The following is an 18,975-nucleotide window of genomic DNA, read 5'->3' as shown; positions in this document are numbered from 1 at the left end:
TTTCGAACCCTAAAGGGGGTCCATCCTCATGACAAAATTTGGTTTTAGGCTCCTGTGGTAGTTTTTTGAAGTAGCATTATCCTGATTCTCCACAGTATTATGCTTCTTGTGTCGACGTTTTGAACCCCAAAGGGGGTCCATCCTCAAGACCAAATTTGATTTTAGGCTTCTGTGGTAGTTTTTTGAAGTGGCATTATCCGGATTATCCATAGTATTATGCTTCTTATGTCGATGTTTTGAACCCCAAAGGGGGTCCATCCTCAAGACCAAATTTGATTTTAGGCTTCTGTGGTAGTTTTTTGAAGTAGCATTATCCAGGAAATGACCAGAGAAATGTTAGATGAAGCAGGAGTGTCTCGCAACTTCTAGGGAGAAGCATCCCAAGTAGTAGTATATATTTCAAACAGAACTCGACTTAGGCCTAATAGTGATAAAACTCCCTATGAGTTATGGAAGGGAAGACCTGCATCAATTAAACACCTCAAGGTGTTTGGAAGCAAGTGCTTCATTAAAAGGAATGAAAAGAACCCTGGGAAGTTTGATTCACGTGTTGATGAAGGGATATTGCTCGGATACTCTATTCAAAGAAAAGGTTATAAGTGTTACAACAAGCAGACAAGGAAGATTGAGGATTGCATCGACTTAATTGTAGATGAGGTAGGTTCACAACCTAAATCCTCTAAAAGAAATATGAACTCAAATGATGAAGAAAGTTTATATTTGAGGTTCGTGGATCTGGAAGAAACAGATTCAGATAGTGAAGATGAGGAAGCAGGCACAAATTCAAGGCCAAAGACACCCTCTAGGTATGTACAGAAGGAACATCTTAAAAATTAGATTCTTGGAGATCAAAGACATGGCGTCCAAACCAGATCAAAACTTGTTGGCAATACAAGAAATGTGAATTTAGCCCGTCTATCACAAATAGAACCATGAACCTCTATCAAGCAAGTGAAGAAAAGTTCTCTGTGAAATCCATGAATGAAGAACTTGACCTGATTGAAAAGAATGATACATGGGAGCTTGTTCCAAGGATAAGAGAGAAAAAAATTATTGAAACCAAATGGGTTTTTAAAGAACAAACTGAATGAACAGGGTCAAGTAATCAAGAATAAAGCTCGATTGGTCTGCAAAGGGTATGCCCAAATAGAAGGGGTAGATTTCGAATAAACATTTGCACTAGTAGCTCGACTGGAAGCTATAGGAATCTTTCTTTCTCATGTCATCCATAAGAATATCAAGGTATATCAGATGGATGTGAAGTCTACCTTTCTAAATGCATATTTAGATGAATAATTATACATTGAGTAGTGTTGTACTGTGCAACAACCCCCCATTTCTTAAAATTTTTACAAAAACTTTAATTAGAAATGGGTCCCTTTTTAATAAACTTAGTAGATTATTGACTTAGTAAAATCACTTGCCTGGCATTAATCATATCACACATAAAAAACCCTTATCAAAAGGCCCGATGCAATAAAGTTATTATCTAAAAACTCTTGATAAAATATGGAATATCTTTTTGAAAAGTTATCATAAGTAACTCTCTGATGTGATAAATCAATCGAAGATCACATATCGCAATGATAAAAGGATGCACTCAAAAGGTTCCTCATTAAAACCTCTGATCCGATAACATAATCGCAATCGGCAGTTGGAGGTATCACACAACACATAGCGAGAATGACTTTGAATCCCCCGATTGTGATATTATAAAGAAAGGTGCTCATTTCAAGGAAACCTCGTTAAAAGGTATTATTTGCGAATATAAATTTTAAAAGCAATAAACCAAACTATTCACTGAACATACCCCGCCTTATTATATTATCCTTTATCGCGATCGGAGCTATTAGTCTCAAACGCTAAGCCCAACCCATTGAATCTCCCAATTGTGATTCACGATTTATCGTTGATCGCTGATCGGGGAAATCTAAACACACACTCGAAAGGATCATTAAGCATATGGCCGATGCGACAGGTAATTATGACATTTATTTATTACGATTGGCAGCTATGATGGTCATTAATTCTACAGTTAAGGGTGAATCCTTTGAGGATTTCACCCGTGGTGATTCTTAATTACATTTGGTTTATCATATGCGAATTGCCTTAACTATTTTCATTTCCGTATTGGCTTTCAACAGAAATATTTCTCTGTTACGTTTTCCATTGTCTGTGTAGAGCTACTCAGAACTCATCAATCCAGAAAAATGGGAAATAAGGTTAAGAAATCCAAAGCTCCTATTGTAACCAAAGAACCAGAGCCAAATAAGAAAGGGTTGATATCAGATACGACGTGTCTCAGTTTAGGAAAATCAACCTGGGAGAGTATCTATAATTTACTAGAAGTCGAAAATCCTGAAGAACTCGAAGAAGAAGCTATGGCAGATTCTACGAGCAAATCAGAGAATACGTTGAAAGAATTGTCCTGCTCAGACCTACACAGAATACAGCGCAAGCCAAGGTTTTGCCATACAATGACGTGGTCAAATGGATTGTTGAAAGAATTGCAACTACAGACAAGACGTTTAGTACAGTAGAAGGAAAAGTGTTCAGGTCATTTAGAGTAGAGGATCTCAGGCAAATGTACCATTTACCCCCGCCAGAGAAGCATTATAATAAAGCATTTTTAGAAGCTTTTGCGAAGGAAAATGACATTGAATCAGATCCTATCAGGCAGTGGGGACACTTCCTGACCAAGCACAAGCACGAGACATCGGGTATGTACTCTATTGATTCATTAGCCTCTCCTTATTGTTATGCGGGTGCGATGATGTGTAGACATTGGGGAGTCCATGATTCTGCCAAATTCTCCATAGGTATGGTCCCATTAATGGAAGCCGCAATTCATGGTTATGTTATGGATTGGGAAAATATCCTTTCTGATAAAATGGCCACTAAAATACTTGAATATATAAGAAAGAAGTATGTGACTTCCCGGGTGATACCTCCTTTTTACTTCAATGCCTACATTATGGACACCATCTGTTTTAATTCTAAATACCCCATTCTCGGATGGAAATGGACTCCCCAGGATTCCAATCCCGTTCGCATCTATCACAAAGCGCTATGGAAGACCCATTATAAGAACCATTTGTATATAATTTGTAATGGTTTCATTATTCCTGTACATTACTCCTTATTCAATAAGCCTACCCCTAGGATATCCTAGGAAGTAGAAATTGACCTAACAGCAGTGGGTAGTTGGTTTGGAGAAGAGAAATTCACCTATATAAGGCTTTTTGGCAGTCTCATTGATCCTCATGTTCTTCCTCTGTACGTCCCTGATAAACTATTGGCTCGAGAATTAGCATATCAAATAATAGTTCCAGGAATGTCAAAGACCCTTAGGGATTCCAAGAAACACATGTGGCCTACATTTCCCCTTCAGTGTGATGCCTTTACCCTGCATGATTATAAACATGCAGAGAAAGAGGTCGAGAAAATCAAATTGTTAAATCTTGCAACTATTCCAAAAAGGCAGTATGACCCTAAAAAGGTTGCCTATAATGTTACTTCTCAGGCTAAAATTTCCAGATTTGATCATGAAGAGGATAGATTTGATGACTTGTTTTCTTCAATAGAACTATTTTTCCAGGTCAAAGGATTGGCTAAGACTAAATTGGGAACAAAAGGATTAGAAAAATTCAATAGGCTCAAGGCCCAGAGATTGGAAACCCTGCCTTTAGATTTATTAGCTACAACCTCAATGGTTCAACCACAAGGCCACAGTGAACAGAAAATCACTAAGAATGCTCCCGAAATGGAGAAGGTTCCTAAGAAGAAAAAGACACCAGAACAGGAGCAGAAGCAGGTAACAGTTAGTGAACCCCTTGATACACACATTAATGTTGACCCTAAGTTGATCAAGGAATGGGAACAATTCGATTCTATCATCAGTAATCCAGAGAACACCCAAGGGTTCACTACACCAGAGGTGTCTACAACACAGAAAACAGTAGTCGACACAGTTCTGATTGCAGGAACAAGCGGCCCACCCAAGTTCCATAAAGAAATTGAGATCATCCCTGAAAATCCCACTGATGAAATTGTTTTGCATGTAGAAGAGATACCACCACTAGATGTCTTCTACAGCCCTAAGCATAGGGCTGTAGTTAAAAGACAGAGGAAAAAGAGGAAAATTGATCACTCTCCTCTTTTGACTCCTCAAATGGAAATGATGAATGTGGTATGGAGGGAGGAAATAAATCCCTTCGAAGATTTAACCAAAATTTCTCAGTATGCCAGAGCATATACAGCAGCAACAATAGATAAGGTTTCATAAGGTTAATCATTTATTGAAAGAAAAAGATCAGACGATCACTCAGCTAGAGGCACAATCAGTAGAACGACAACAAAGAATAGAACAGCTTGAGCAGCAGTTGGCAGAACAGAGACAGCTTACTGAGTAGTTGAATGAGCAATTAATTAATGAAAAGCAAAGAATTGATGAACAGGCCATCCTTAAGCAGCAAGAGTTATCCCAAGCATTGAGAAAACTACAGCTATTAAACGAGCAGGTGAATAAATCAAAAGAAGAGCAAATCGCTCAAATGAAGGATCAAATAGAGCGATTCAAAGGATATCCCAAGGTAGAAGAATTCAGAACTAAAGCCCTGGAGATGACTAAGGCTCTATCTTGGCAATTGGAGCTTCTGTGTCATAATATCTCGTTGGCTATTCCTTTATGTGACATTTTAGCATCTATGATCGATAAGTCAGTAGATGCAAGGCTTGAGTTAGAAAATGCAGATGAAATATTAACTAAGTTTCTATCTTGGCAAGAATCAAATGAAGGAAAAGCGGCCAACCTACCAAAGATATAGGAGTCACATAAGTAAATTCTATTTTTCGAATGGGAGTCTCAGTTAATGAAAGCTGAGAGAGCTACATCCAGATGCAGATCAGCGATAAATAATTTGACTGAATTAATCAACAATAGTCTCTATTTATGTAATCTAATAACTTAATGCTCTCCATGAAAACTCCCATAGGTGAAAGCATTAGAATAACAATGGAAACAGGAGCTAATGCATAGAGAAAAACTGATCAGAGGTACTCACAGCTTAACATGGGAAATGTTTTTATTTTTCCTTGTGAAACCACATAGTCAGCAAATGGCGATCAAGTGTCTCACAGATGCGATCAACCACATGATTCTCGAAATTTCCGATGCCACATTTATAGCTCAGTTACACTCTCATATGAGTCAGCCACCAGAGGTCCAGCCAATGCTTTCCATTTGTCAACTCCGATCATAAGAAGATAATTCGATTCAGTGAATCCTTTCAACCGACTACAGCACTGCTATTTCAAGATAAATTCCATATTTTTATGTTTTGGTTATACCAACGCATAGCATATCTCTTTCATAGTTTGTTATTTTTGTAGTATTTATAGAACGTTTCATGTTTTTAGAAAGGGTCCTCATTTTTTGTATTAAGACTTAAGTCGGGAGTTGCACTACTATGCTTCCGATATATTTATTTTTATAAAAGACTGGACCTGAATTCTAAATTTTGACAAAGAAGGATTTTATGAGATATGCACTTTTGCTTCCTATGAAAGTATTCTCGAATTAGAAGACAGAATTTGAATGTGATTCACATCGTTGGAGATCCAAATGCCTACGGTACTACTATTTATGTTTTTGCTTTATGTTTCTATGTGAATTAGCATTTATCAGCTTTGCTATTATATATATATGTGTGTGTGTGTGTGTGTGTGTGTGTGCAACAATTATTTAACTTGTCACTTTTGAATGTTTCCGAGTTGTTATTTTTTAAACATATATATGTCAGTGATATATTAAGATCAGTGCGATAATGTTTTAATTAGTACTTTTTTCAACTAATTGAACAAAGTAATTATTATATGAATGCATATTTTTATTTATGAATAAGTCATCTTCATGTTTATTTGTCAATAAAAACAATTATAAATCACATTGTTAGAAGAATTCACGGGATAGATTAGTTACTCTGATATATTTTTTGCACTTTAGAATAGAACACTTATCACTCCTGTTAACCACTACAGATCAATCATCCACCAATTCATATATCACTGGGAAACTAGTCCCATCACATCCAGTCGAATCCACCACACCAAACGGAAAAGGAGTTGCTTTAAGGTCCGGACCAAGTGGTTTTCCCCGATGTTGATGCAATGATTTTAGAGGCATCAACAAGTAGCCAGAAGGATTTCTACTTTCCTCTGATGAAGGGATCTTATGCAAATTGAAGAAGGAATGTATGGTTTAAAACATGCCCCAGAGCTTGGTATGAATCAGCAACAAGGGTTTAAGAAAGGCACAGTTAACAGTAACCTTTATGGAAAATCTGAAGGCGACCATCTACTGATAGTAGTTGTGTATGTGGATGATATACTATTTGGAAGTGATATGGAATAGTTGAGGCATCAATTTACAAATTTTATGCAAACAAAGTTTGAAATGTCCATGATTGGAGAACTATCCTTCCTTCTCGGTCTGCAAATTACTCAGTCTCCACATGGATTTTTTATATCCCAATCAAAATATCTCAAGGGAACTCTGAAGAAATTTGGAATGGAAGATTTCAAACCTATCAGCACGCCCATGACTATAGATTGCAAATTATGCAAAGAAGATGGAACATCGCTGATAAATCGGACTGAATATAGGTCAAGGATAGGAAGCTTACTATATTTGACAGCTTCAAGGCCATACATCATGCAAGAAGTGGGGATTGTGGCCAGATTTCAGGCTTTTCCATGAGAAATTGATGTGGTTGTTTTCAAGAGGATATTCAAATATCTTCAAGGAATAGCAAAGTATGGACTTTGGTCTGCTAAAAGTGAATATTTCAAGTTGAAAGACTACATGGATGTAGATTGGGTTGGAATTCTTGATGACGTTTAGAGTACATCTAGTGCAGCTTTCTTCCTAGGAAAATGCTTTGTGTCATGGGTCAACAAGAAACAGGGATCCATTTCTTTGTCAACTGTTGAATCAGAGTATATTTTAGTTTCTACCTGTTGTACGCAAATTCTATGGATGAAGAAAACCTTGAAAGGTATACAGGTCGAGTTGTCTGATCCCATTCCAATAATATGTGACAACACAAGTGCCATCAACATCTCCAAAAACCCTATCATGCATTCAAAGAATAAGCATATTCCTATCAAGTTTCATTTCTTGAGGGAATAGGTTGCAACCAACACTGTGAGACTGGAACATGTACCCACTAAAGAGAAACTAGTAGATATCTTCACCAAGCCACTAGTAAGAGAACCATTTGAGTATCTTAGGTAGTAAATAAGAGTTGTGAATCCTCCCTCCAAATGACTTCATTTTGGAAGGTGGTGGTAGCTACTCATCATGTGGAACTCAAGGGAGAGTAGGTTGAAATGGTTCAGGGGGAGTGCTTGTGAAGTATTCTTTGCCACTGATGTCAAAGGGGGAGAATATTGGCATCGGATTAGGTCATGCCTAGCCTCAGGGGGGCTTATGATGTTTCCATCAATGCCAAAGGGAGAGATTGTTGGACAATTGATGGTGGTTCTTCTAGTATTGTGCATGAATGTTGGAACTGATGTCAATCAAACTAGCAAGAATGCATGCCTCAGAAGGATTCCTATGATAGTTTCAGGCTTTAAGGAGAAAATCATTATGGTGGGTGTGATTTCAGTTGTCCAATGAGTAAATGAGTAGATAAGCTTGCAGTCATCTTCCAATCCATAGTAGTACTCAAAGCGTACACTAGAACCTCTCCATTGGATAGTGCTCTAAACAAGATTTCAAACGATATGTCGAAGTTCAATAATGGACTCCTGGATCAAAAGATATGGTTTGCTAAAGTTCAAGGATCAAAGCCTTAGGAAGGAATATCGGAGGCCTAATTTATTGTAGATCGCATATCGGAGGTCCAGAGATATCGGCGATCGCAACATCAGAGCACCAGCCATATCGATGATCGCATATCGGATGTCCAGAGATATCGGCAAATCGCAACATCGCAGTCAGGCATATCGGCAATCGAAGAATCAAAACTTCTGAACATGAGAACCTTTTAAAAAAATTCCACATGGGTGAAGCGTTGATAGTGTTAAAAACCGTCGGGAACGTCGATAAAGGATTAACAAAGGATTTCATCACAAAACCAAAGGTCATCAGGCCCTTTTCTCTGTCCAATAGAAGGACACGTAGTGGCATATAATTGGTCCCAATAATCTATAGTGGCATTTGATGTCAGTATGGCATGGGGTTTTGAGGGTGATAACGGGACAATTTTGGGTGACACGTGTCACCACTCATGAGGTGCCACGTGGAGCAATGACTTCATACCGGAGGTTGGTGTATCGTAGGTTGAGGATGTCAGCACTTTGTAACACTTGATACTTGAAAAAGTTTCGATAGGGGGGCCTGATATTGGGCAAGCACCACAGTCGCAAAGACTCAAAGGACCAAGGGCATTAAGCACTTAACAAAGGAAAAATATCCCTTGGCAAGATAAAAAAATGCTCTAGCACCTCAAGGTTAAGTGGCAAGTCACGGTCCTCAGTCCTATGGAGATAAATACAGGAAGGGCTAAACAGAAGGATCTCGTCATATCGGAGGTCAAAAATCAGAAGATTAGAATATTGCACCACTGTGAATATTGTGATATGGAATTTCTCTGATAAGCACGGTAGATAGATTTAAAGGTGTATGGGTCGGCAGCTGCAAGATTGAATGTGGGAACATAGGAGTTGCTCTCAATAGTAATGGCGATTATCAAAGATCTCTACGTCAAGGCAGCAAGGATCGTGATCCGCAGGAAAGAGTGTTGGGTCTGCCTTGAGGTGATACAAGCCATCTATGTGCTCTGACACACGTATTTAATGAGTAAATGGAAGTATGGGACACATGAAGTAGTGTGCAGGTCATCTAAGAATTAATTTCTCAACATGGAGCTCCATGCAGTCAAACGATGAAGGACTGCAAGGTCGATCTTTGTTTCTGCACTATGACCCAAAACTGATAAGAGATGCAACAACAGCAAGGGAGGCCATGCCTAAGTACAGTTAGGAAGCCAAAGGACATGTAGCAGAGTCTACCTTGCGCAAAGTTCCTCAGCATAACAAAACCATCACATGTAATGGAGAAGTGTGAGGATTTGAGCAGACGTGTGAGAGCATTGAGCTATGAGTGAAGCGCATAGTGACAGTGAGGTTGAAGCACCTGAGAGGACTTTGTCTAATAGTGCAGCAAGAGAAGTGAGATTGTTGTGTCAAGAATGACGATGGTAGTGATGAAGAGTGGTCAGTGAAGAGCCCTTGATGGTGAAGGAAGAGTGCAGAGGAAATGTTGTTGAGAGCAACAAGAGGAGATCTGTTGCAAGTGAGCACAGAAAGAAGAGTGCAGAAGTTGAATCTAAAGATAGCCATTTATTGGTATTTTACTTGTATAAGTGTATGCCTCTGTTTTTAGTTTGAAAAATGTATGAAATAGTAGAACAGTGGCAAGGGAAGGTTGATGCCTGCATACTGAAGAGGTTGGTGCCTCTTGCCTATTTGGTGCTTGCAAACCAAAGGTAGGTTGGTGTTTGCATACTAAAGAGGTTGGTGCCTCTTGGCAAGTTGGTGCTTGCTAACCAAAGGAAAGTTGGTGCCTACATAGTAAAGAGTTTGGTGCCTCTTAGCAAGTTGGTGCTTGCTAAACAAAGGGGGTCGGTGCCTCCTATGAGTGGGTGCTCACTAACAAACAGATGTAATTAAGTGGGTGGTTAATTTACATTATAAACAAACAAAAAATTTGTGGTTTTTTCCCTCTGGGTTTCCACGTGAAAAACAGTGTCAAATGTGTGTTGCTCTTGTGATTTTTTTTGAATGTGTGCTTGAAATATTGTTGGTTAACTAATTTGTGAATGAATTCTCTCACAAGCTAAAGATTATAAGAAGAGACTATAAGTATAAAATGAAAAAGAATAAGAGTTTCTTAATTATTGATTCACCCCTTCTCAGCAATTCTTTATTTCAACATGCTCAAAGTGAAACTCTATTTATAAAATAAAATATTTTATTTTATTTTATTATGTTAAATTCAAATTAATTTATATTTTTAAATTTGTTTAATAATAAATATAATAAGATTCTAGTTTTAAAATTTTAAAATATATATATATATATATATATATATATATATATATATATATATATATATATATATATATATATATATATAACATCACATAGCCTCACCTAGCTATATTTTATAATTCTATATATAAAATATACATAACATCACATCGCCTCGCCTAGCTATATATTATAATTATATATATATAATATAACATAACATAGTTATATATATATATATATATATATGACATAACCATAACTATAGTTCATAACATAACTATATAATTATATATATTTTGGACTAGTGGGACTACTCGTGAAGGCACTCCGAAGATTTTAAAAAAAGTTGGCAAGGGGGTTCGATGTCGGACCTAGGTTTTCCTCTGGTTTAGGTTTCAACAACTCAAGGTTTGGATAGGGGTTCCCATGGGGTTTGGACCGGTGCCTCTATGCGCACATGGGTTCACATTGAGGCAGCCGTAAAGAATGGAAAACATTTTTCTAAGGTTCTGACAGTTAGCCTTTGGTTTGTTATTACTTGCACCGTTATCATTTGTTTCTTGCTCCGATTTATATTTGTCCTTAATAGTTTGGTGCGACATCCTCCACTTGTATTGGGGTTTTCGTGGATCCCGTGGCGGTCTCGGCAGAGTAACAAAGGTTGTGCAGGTATTCAACGTAGGTTTAAGGGGTTTGACCTGGGTTTCTCGACACTTCCCAAGACACTACATCGTTTTACCATTATTTGTTGTATATTAATGAATGGAGGAGGAATTAATTGATTATTCCTCGGATAGTTTAATGCCTTCAGACATCTGGGTGGAATCATGACCCATGTCGCACGTTGGGCATAGACCAGAGTCAACCTCTTTACCGGAAGAGCAGGTGAATGACTTAGTGTCAGGGATGGCTGATATGGAGGAGTCTCTGCAGGGTCTGGGCCTTTCTCAACCGACTGAGGCGGTGGTTGAAGGGTTTATACACCTAGGAGAAGGCACGAGCTCACCTTTTCTTTCAATCCCGTCGTCATCGGAGCTTCCAAGCTAAAAAGCTCAAAACCATCGTGCCGAGGTTTTTCATAGTAGCGTGGGGTTTCATTGGAAGGGTCTTGTGGTTTGGGGCTTGGTTCAACTGGACCAGTGAACATTCACGTCGTGGTGAACATTCCCGTATGCAGTCAGGAGTTTTTCTCAGAAGGTTTTCCAAGCTTAGCACCATCAAGGAACACTCTGCCTTTCGATTATTTTGACAGCATTGTGAGCAAGGATGTCGAGGTGGAAGAGGCTCGTGCTTTGGACTTGGATGAAAATCCTAAAGGGGCTGAACGGCAGCAAAATACAACCCAGGTTCAAAGGAAAAGGTCGGCAAGAAATCCAAATTTTCGAAATCAAGAGAGAGGGGTCGTTTGCTAGTGTTTGGGGAAGGTATAGGTATGGACAAAGCGGCACTGACAGAAAGCACAGTGCTGGTGGGCAGGGTCCGTGGTAGGAACTACTCCCCGGGACGATTGAAGAAATGGATTGTGGAGGTGTGGGGCAATGTGATGGAGCAACTTCCTGCGGTTTTGACGATGTCCAGGGGTTGGTTTTCCCTTATTTTTCTGGAGCCAGAGCAGGTGAATTGGGTGCTGACACGTTATTGGCATCTTGAAATGACCCCCGTCCTACTAAAATGCTGGTCACCTCTCTTTGATCTGGAAAAGGAAAATCTGGGGGCTGGGCCGATTTGGGTTCAACTGTCGGGGCTTCCACTGTAGTTCTGGTCAGAAGACATCTTCAGATGTATAGGGGATGATTTGGGGACTTACCTTGATCATGACAGAACTTATCTGGATTCCGGTTGTCTGGCAATGGCCAGAATTCTCGTCCATTTGGATACCCGCGAAGGACTTGTGGAGAGCTACCGATTTCAAATGGGGGACATTATCAAATGGAAGGAGTTGGATTATGAGGGCATCCCCTTCAGGTGTCGGAGGTTCCATGAGGTTGGCCATCTCTACAAATCTTGCCCCTTGATAATTGGGCAAAGGTCGAGTCCTCTGAAATTCTTTTCCTCGGTGGGTACTCAAACTGAGTCGAGGATGGAAGATGCACAAGCTGCTCTACAGGGGGAGTCATTGAAGGAACAGGGGGTGGCTAGAGTAGTGTGGTCTGAGATGGACGCCTGGACCTCTGTTGCACCGATTACCAGAGCACACGCCAGAGATATTGCCTTGTTTTCAGGTACTTCTTCTCCTCCCCATCCTCTGTTTACAAAAGATTGTATGTTATCTGTTTCTTCATCTTTTGTATGTATGTCGAGTCTTGTTTCTGAGGTTGGAAAGTTGAGCCCCATTATCTGTCCTGTGGTTTCTGCCCCTTCACCTTCCCTTTGTACCCCTTTCCCTATTGATCAGGATGTTCTTTCTCAAGATTCCAAGGGGAACTCGGCCTCTGGCGCCTCCCACTAGTATAACCTATGCTCTTTACCTCCCACCCTACACTCTTTCGGTTTGGATGAGGACCCTCACCCATCCTTACCCCCAAAGGCCCCCCGGGGCAGACAATCCTGCCTGTCAAAAGCTATCAAAAGGGACAGCATTGAAGTGGTTTGGCTATTCAGTCTCCCATAGATCAGGTCCTTAGAGCAAAGGGGAACCCTGTGAAGGTTGCCCCATGAAGTGCCTTTCTTTTAACTACAGGGGTTTGGCTAGCCCAGATAAAAAATTGGCGTTGAGAAGACTGTGTTTGTTGGAAAAGTTGGATGTTCTCTTACTGCAAGAAACCCTAGGCGATGGTTACCTTATCAACAAAACCCTAAAATCCTTCTTGCCAGATTGGGTTTTCTTTTTTCTGGATGTGAGAGGGAGATCGGGGTTGTGCCTTGGGTTTCAATAACAAATCAATTAAGGTTACAAATGCTTGGGGTGGTAATGGTTTTCTGGGAGTAGACATCTCCTCCATCTCACTCAATATCCCCCTGAGGGTCATAAACATCTATGGGCCCTGCCAAAATAGGGAGGATTTCTGGGAGAATCTGCTCCAGGCGGATTTTATGCAAGCTAAGAACCTTCTTATCGGTGGTGACCTCAATTTCTCACTTGGGCTCACAGAATCCTGGGGGCATAGAGCTCAGTCGGACTGTTTAACAGGTTTTTTTGAGAATCTACTAGATGTCCATGACCTGATAAACATTGACATGGCACGTATCATGCCGACTTGGTGGAACCACAGAATGGGGGTGGATGCCCTAGCTAGAAGGCTCGATCATTTCCTTATCAAGACCCCCTTACTTCATCGCCTTGCTCACATTCGAAAATGGGTGGGTTCGAGGGGATACTCAGATCATTCACCGATTTTCCTTGAAATTGTGGATGCAAACTTCAAACCTGGATCACCTTTCAAATTTAATGCTTCTTGGCTAAATGAGGAAGATTTCCTTGTTATCGTCAGGGAAAATTGGATCCACTGCAATCTGGGTTCTGGTCCCCCTCCAGCGGTGGTTATATCAAACAACCTAGCCTGCTTAAAAGAGAAAACTATCAGATGGGCAAAGGCCAAGCAGAAAAGGGAAGGTGAGGAGTTAAATAAGATTGAAAGGGAGTTAAAACAACTTGAGTCATTGGGGTTGTCCAGCTATGCCTCTCTTCAAGCAAAAGACCATCTAATTAAACTAGAGAAAGAGAAGATCAGGCTGCTGCGAAGGAATGAGGAAACCTGGCATCTAAAAAGCAGAGCGCTATGGTTAAAGGCAGGTGACGAGAATACAATTTTTTTTCAACAGTTCGCCAGAGGTAGAAAATCTATTAATACGATCTGGGAGCTGAAGGACCATACAGGCAGAGAGGCCAGTTCTTTCTTTCAGCTGGCTGACATGGGAGTTTGGCATTTTTCAAACATCTATAAGGATCCAAGGGGACCACCATCGCTAAAATCCTCCGAGTTGCGGAGGCTATGCCTAGGTTTGTTGAGGAGGAGGAAGAGGAGACACTAAATCATCTAGTCACTTTGGGGGAATTGGAAGCAGCTATGAAATGCTTCAGCAAAGACAAGAGCTCGGGGCCGGATGGATGGCCCATGGAATTTTACAATTTATTTTTTGAGCTCATTGGGCAGGACCTTCTGCTTTCCATTGAGGAATGTCGGTTATCAGGTAGGATGTCGAAGGTCTTCAACTCTACTTTCCTGGCCCTCATTCCTAAGGTGGACAAGCCCCTTACCTTTGATGACTTTAGGCCCATTTCCCTCTGCAATTGTGTCTACAAGATTATCTCCAAAATTATAGCCCTTCACATCAAGCCAATCCTTTCCAGGATGATTTCCAAGGAACAATTTTCCTTTCTCAGTCACCGCCAAATTCATGAAGCAATTGGTACTGCCCAAGAAGCGCTTCACTCTATCAAAACTCTCTCCAAAAAGGTTTTTATCCTCAAGATTGACCTGTCCAAAGCTTTTGATCGTGTGAGTTGGTCCTACATACAGCTCATTCTTACGCACATTGGTTTCCCTCATCCTTTTATCAATTGGATTATGTGCTACTTCACCTCTGTGTCGTTTAGTGTCCTTATTAATGGGGCGGCTTCGGACTTCTTCCATGTTGAAAGAGGGCTTAGGCAGGGATGTCCTCTTTCTCCTTTGTTGTTTCTTCTAATTATGGAAGGTTTAAGTAGACTGTTAAAAAATGCGTGCTCAGCTGGAGACATGGGAGGGGTTTTGATCACTGACAGGATTGTACTCTCTCATCTTTTGTTTGTAGATGATGTACTTATTTTCTTAAATGGCTCTTTCCATGATTCCTCATGTTTCAAGTCCATCCTATCTCTGTTTTGTAAAGCGACAGGTATGGAGCCGAATTATGACAAATCAACTATCATTTTCAATTCATGTCTGCAAAATGAACAAAGATTTTCTACCCAACACTTTGCATTCGTCAAACAGGAGTTGGATTCAGGTCTTAAGTACTTGGGTTTCAGGCTGAAGCCGAATGGATACCGTATTGCTGACTGGTCGTGGCTATTAGCAAAAATTGAAAGTTGTATCAACATTTGGCAGCAAAAATGGCTCTCTCGAGCTGGAAGGCTCACACTGATAAAATCTATGCTGGAGGCAATTCCTGTATACTAGATGTCCCTTGCTTGGATTCCTAAAGGAATTCTACGCAGAATTCAACAGATCTGTTGCAGATTTATTTGGCGGGGTCAAAACTTGGGATGTACCTTTGCATGGGTCAGCTGGGAAAAGATCGCAAAACCTAAAAAGTGGGGTGGGTGGGGGCTAAAGAAACCCTAGGAGTTTGCAAAATCCCTTGGGGAAAAATTGGGATGGAAAACCATATCCTCTAACAATCTCTGGAAGGAGGTAGCCTATAGCAAATATATATTCCCCTTATCTATTGCATAATGGATCCACAGTCCCTGTCAAAGCATCCTAGGAGCCTCGATTATTTGGAAATCCATTGCCCACTCATTCGGCATTATCAAGGATGGTTTGGCTTGGAAAGTTGGTGATGGTTCACAGGTCAGAATTGGCTCGGATGCTTGGGTTGGTAGTGGGAATGCACACATCCTACCTAGAGAAATGTGTCTGGCCTTGATGGAGGCAGGTTTCACTCAGCTTACTCACATTGCAGCGGTGGGGCGACCAGCTTGGCCAAGGCTGCATTGGCTGGCTTTCGAGAATCTAGGAATTGAGGAAAGATGGAGCAGGGTTTGGTTCTGGTTTGTGGGGGCTTTGGAGGAAGCCAACATTCGAATTTTAGATAGGGCTGATGAAATTATTTGGGCAAAGGCCCCAAATGGCAAATACTCCCCAAAAGATGGTTTTTCTACGATCATGGAGGCTCGGGTATTGGGTGGGTTAGTGGTGGCGGCACCTCTGGAAACTGAAGGCCCCCCACAAATCTCGCCTTTTCATGTGGTGCATCCTCACTAATAAAATTCCTACTGAAACTAATTTGAGAAAACATATGATTCATGGCCCCTCCCGCTGCTGCATGTGTAAAGCTGATTCGGAGGATACTAACCACCTTTTCCTCCACTGTCTGGCCTCGACTGAAATATGGACACTCATTACTATCGTGCTCTCTATTGATATTCGTTGGGCAGGCCAGAATGTTAACGATGCCTGGCATTGTTGGTGGTCAATTGCTACCACTCAGAAATTCAGAACCCTACCCCTCATTGTTTGTTGGGGTATCTGGTTGCTTAGAAACCACCAGATTTTTCAGGAGACGCCTATCCATTGGGTTGTCTCTTGCAATCACATGCTGGCTATTTTCAATATGATTCCTAAGGAACCAGTTCAACATTCTATCAGGGTCATCAGCCCTAAAGTCATAGACAGAAGTTTGCCTTGGGCCTATTTCGATGGATCAACACAGGCTGATGGTTGTGGTGGGGGTCAGTCCTTCATTTAAATGATTTTGTGTACTTCAAAATCAAAGTGGGTCTCGGGAGAGGAACAAATAACTTTGCAGAATTAAACAGCCTTAGACACCTCCTCCTTTTCGCCAGGGAGAAAAATTGCCACAGGATTCAGATTTTCAAGGACTCTCAGCTTATCATTAATTGGATCAATGGGATCTATCTTTGTCACTTGCACACACTCAGGGATTTGTTGGAGGATGATTTATATTTAAAATCTCAGTTTGAGTTTTTTGTCTGCTCTCATATATACAGGGAAAGGAATGAAGTCATTGATATTCTTTCCAAAGAGGTCGCGCAGCTAATTAGAGGACACTAGTTGATTCATGAGTACATGGATGGGGTTTTCTTCCAAATCTACCATCAGCCATTCATTGAAGGAGAAGGCAACCACTTGGAATGATCTATGGGATCATTCTTTTTTTTCACTTATTGCAGGTTCTAGTTTTTTAGTTGATCTAGTTTTAGACTTATGGCTTCTGTAGTCGTTGTTTTTATTTCTTTACAAGGTTGTTATGTAAATTTTTTGCTTAAGGCTTTTGGAACGTTACTAGTTATGTGTGAAAGCATTTCACACATTCTGGTTTGCAACATGTAATTTTCTTAAATCTTTAATGAAAATTACACTTTTTTCCTTGGAAAAAAATTATATATATTTAATTAAATTATAATTTAGTTATAACATCACATAGCTATATCTTATAGCTCTATATATATTGTTTATAACATGTAACATAGTTCTATAACTATTTAGTTCATAACATAAAGTTTTTTAACCTAACATAATATAGAACTCTATAATTATTTAACATGTGTAATATAAAGTAATTTAACATAACATATATATAACATAGCATGTAATATATATATAGATAACAAAGTTCTATAACTATTTAACATAACACACACGTACACATATGCATACATATATGTACATAACTAGATAGTTCATAACAAAATTAAATAGCTAGATATATAATTTAACTATTATAACTATAACATCATATATATAAGATAATTCTATAATGATTTATCATAGCATATATATATATATATATATATATATATATATATATATATATATAAAATAGTGTAACATGTATTTTACATAACTATAACTATAAAATTTAACATAGCATAACTATTTAAAACATAACAAACACATATATAACATTTAACATATAATTATATAACTATATATATATATATATATATATATATATATATATATATAAGTTCATATATCAACAATGCATCATTTATAGATACGTTAATTCCATTATGAAAAGTGTATTTGGTCTAGTGAATAAAAGCATTTAGATTTTTTTCTAATTTGTATTATATTGTTTCAATATGTAGTGTGTTGTACAAGAAACGTTATCTTCATGTGCTTGCACCTATTATGTGTCAAAGTCAAACTTTAAGAACTTAAATTCTATTGTAGTATTGGTTGGCATAAAATTTTATTAGTTTTATAAATAGGTTTATTTCAAATTTTTACATACATATTTATGTGCTATGAATAAAATGCATTACTTAGAAACGAGAAAAAATGTGAAGGTAGATTTGATCACTTTTTCAATTGTGCTTACATGGAACTCAATACTTTGGTTGATAAATTATCAAAACATGGACTCTAAAGTTTAGGACTTCAGGCTAGATTATTCTGCTTGAGTTTAGAAGTGGTTTTTTTGTCAACATTCTTTCTAAGTCAACAATTTTTTCTTGAATTAGTTTATATGTATTATATGTAATAGTTTGGTATTATATCTAATACTTTAGTCGACATTTTTCTTGGATTATTTTATATGGATTATATGTATTATATGTAATATGTTTAGGTGTCCCATATACACACCCCAACTGCAGGCCATCACAATGTGAGGGGCTTTGTTATACGTGGTCGGCCTTGTGATAGATCATGTAGCCCATAGAGAGTTCACGTTCCACTCATAGATCCTGCCTCTGACACCAGTCGGAGTGTCAACGACATGTTTTTGTCCTTGTTGATGATCATGCTACCTCTAGTGGACCTTATTTTCCTATTTCAGGTACACCTCCTGTATTTTTAAATCCTTTAAACTGTATGTGTTTATGATTTCAAATTTTCTTTAATTTTTAAATTGTCTTCAACTGATGTGTGTTAATTTAATTTTTATGTTATTATGGTTCTAATTTGTTAATTATATGTTATTATGGTTCTAATTTTTTAATTATATGTTATTATGGTTCTAGCTTGTTAATTATATGGTTTTTAGGCCCTCAGCAAGTCGAAATTGAGGATTAGAGTGTAGTATCGATCCCTCTGTGGGATGATGCTACAACTCATATCACATTAAAGGATGTTATGACCCATCATATGTGGATCACATAAGAGATATGTAACGTCCTTTCCAATTCATTGACTCGTCATAGTTTGTCTTTGATGTTGGATAGCATCAATAGGATGATCGAGACATATCGGAGGTCGGGCC

General features: G+C 39.0%; 1 protein-coding gene across 1 annotated transcript; it reads left to right on the top strand.

Annotated features, from left to right (window-relative positions):
- The first annotated feature begins 13,290 nt into the window (after positions 1-13,290).
- On the top strand, positions 13,291-14,073 carry LOC149196402 (uncharacterized). Its single transcript, XM_089408273.1, has one exon. It carries the CDS (start codon positions 13,291-13,293, stop codon positions 14,071-14,073), a length of 783 nt encoding a protein of 260 aa, XP_089264399.1.
- The last annotated feature ends 4,902 nt before the right edge of the window (positions 14,074-18,975 follow it).

Source organism: Pinus tabuliformis, chromosome 2_2, assembly GCF_031772625.1.
Source record: "Pinus tabuliformis cultivar Carrire ecotype Pingquan chromosome 2_2, CPIR1, whole genome shotgun sequence".
Classification (NCBI taxonomy): Eukaryota; Viridiplantae; Streptophyta; class Pinopsida; order Pinales; family Pinaceae; genus Pinus; species Pinus tabuliformis.
The sequence above is the reverse complement of the archived record's forward strand: the minus strand, read 5'-3'. Positions and strand labels throughout refer to the sequence as shown.

Coding starts and splice junctions, on each gene's coding strand:
- LOC149196402 (XM_089408273.1), top strand. CDS start 13,291: ATGCCGACTTGGTGGAACCACAGAATGGGGGTGGATGCCCTAGCTAGA.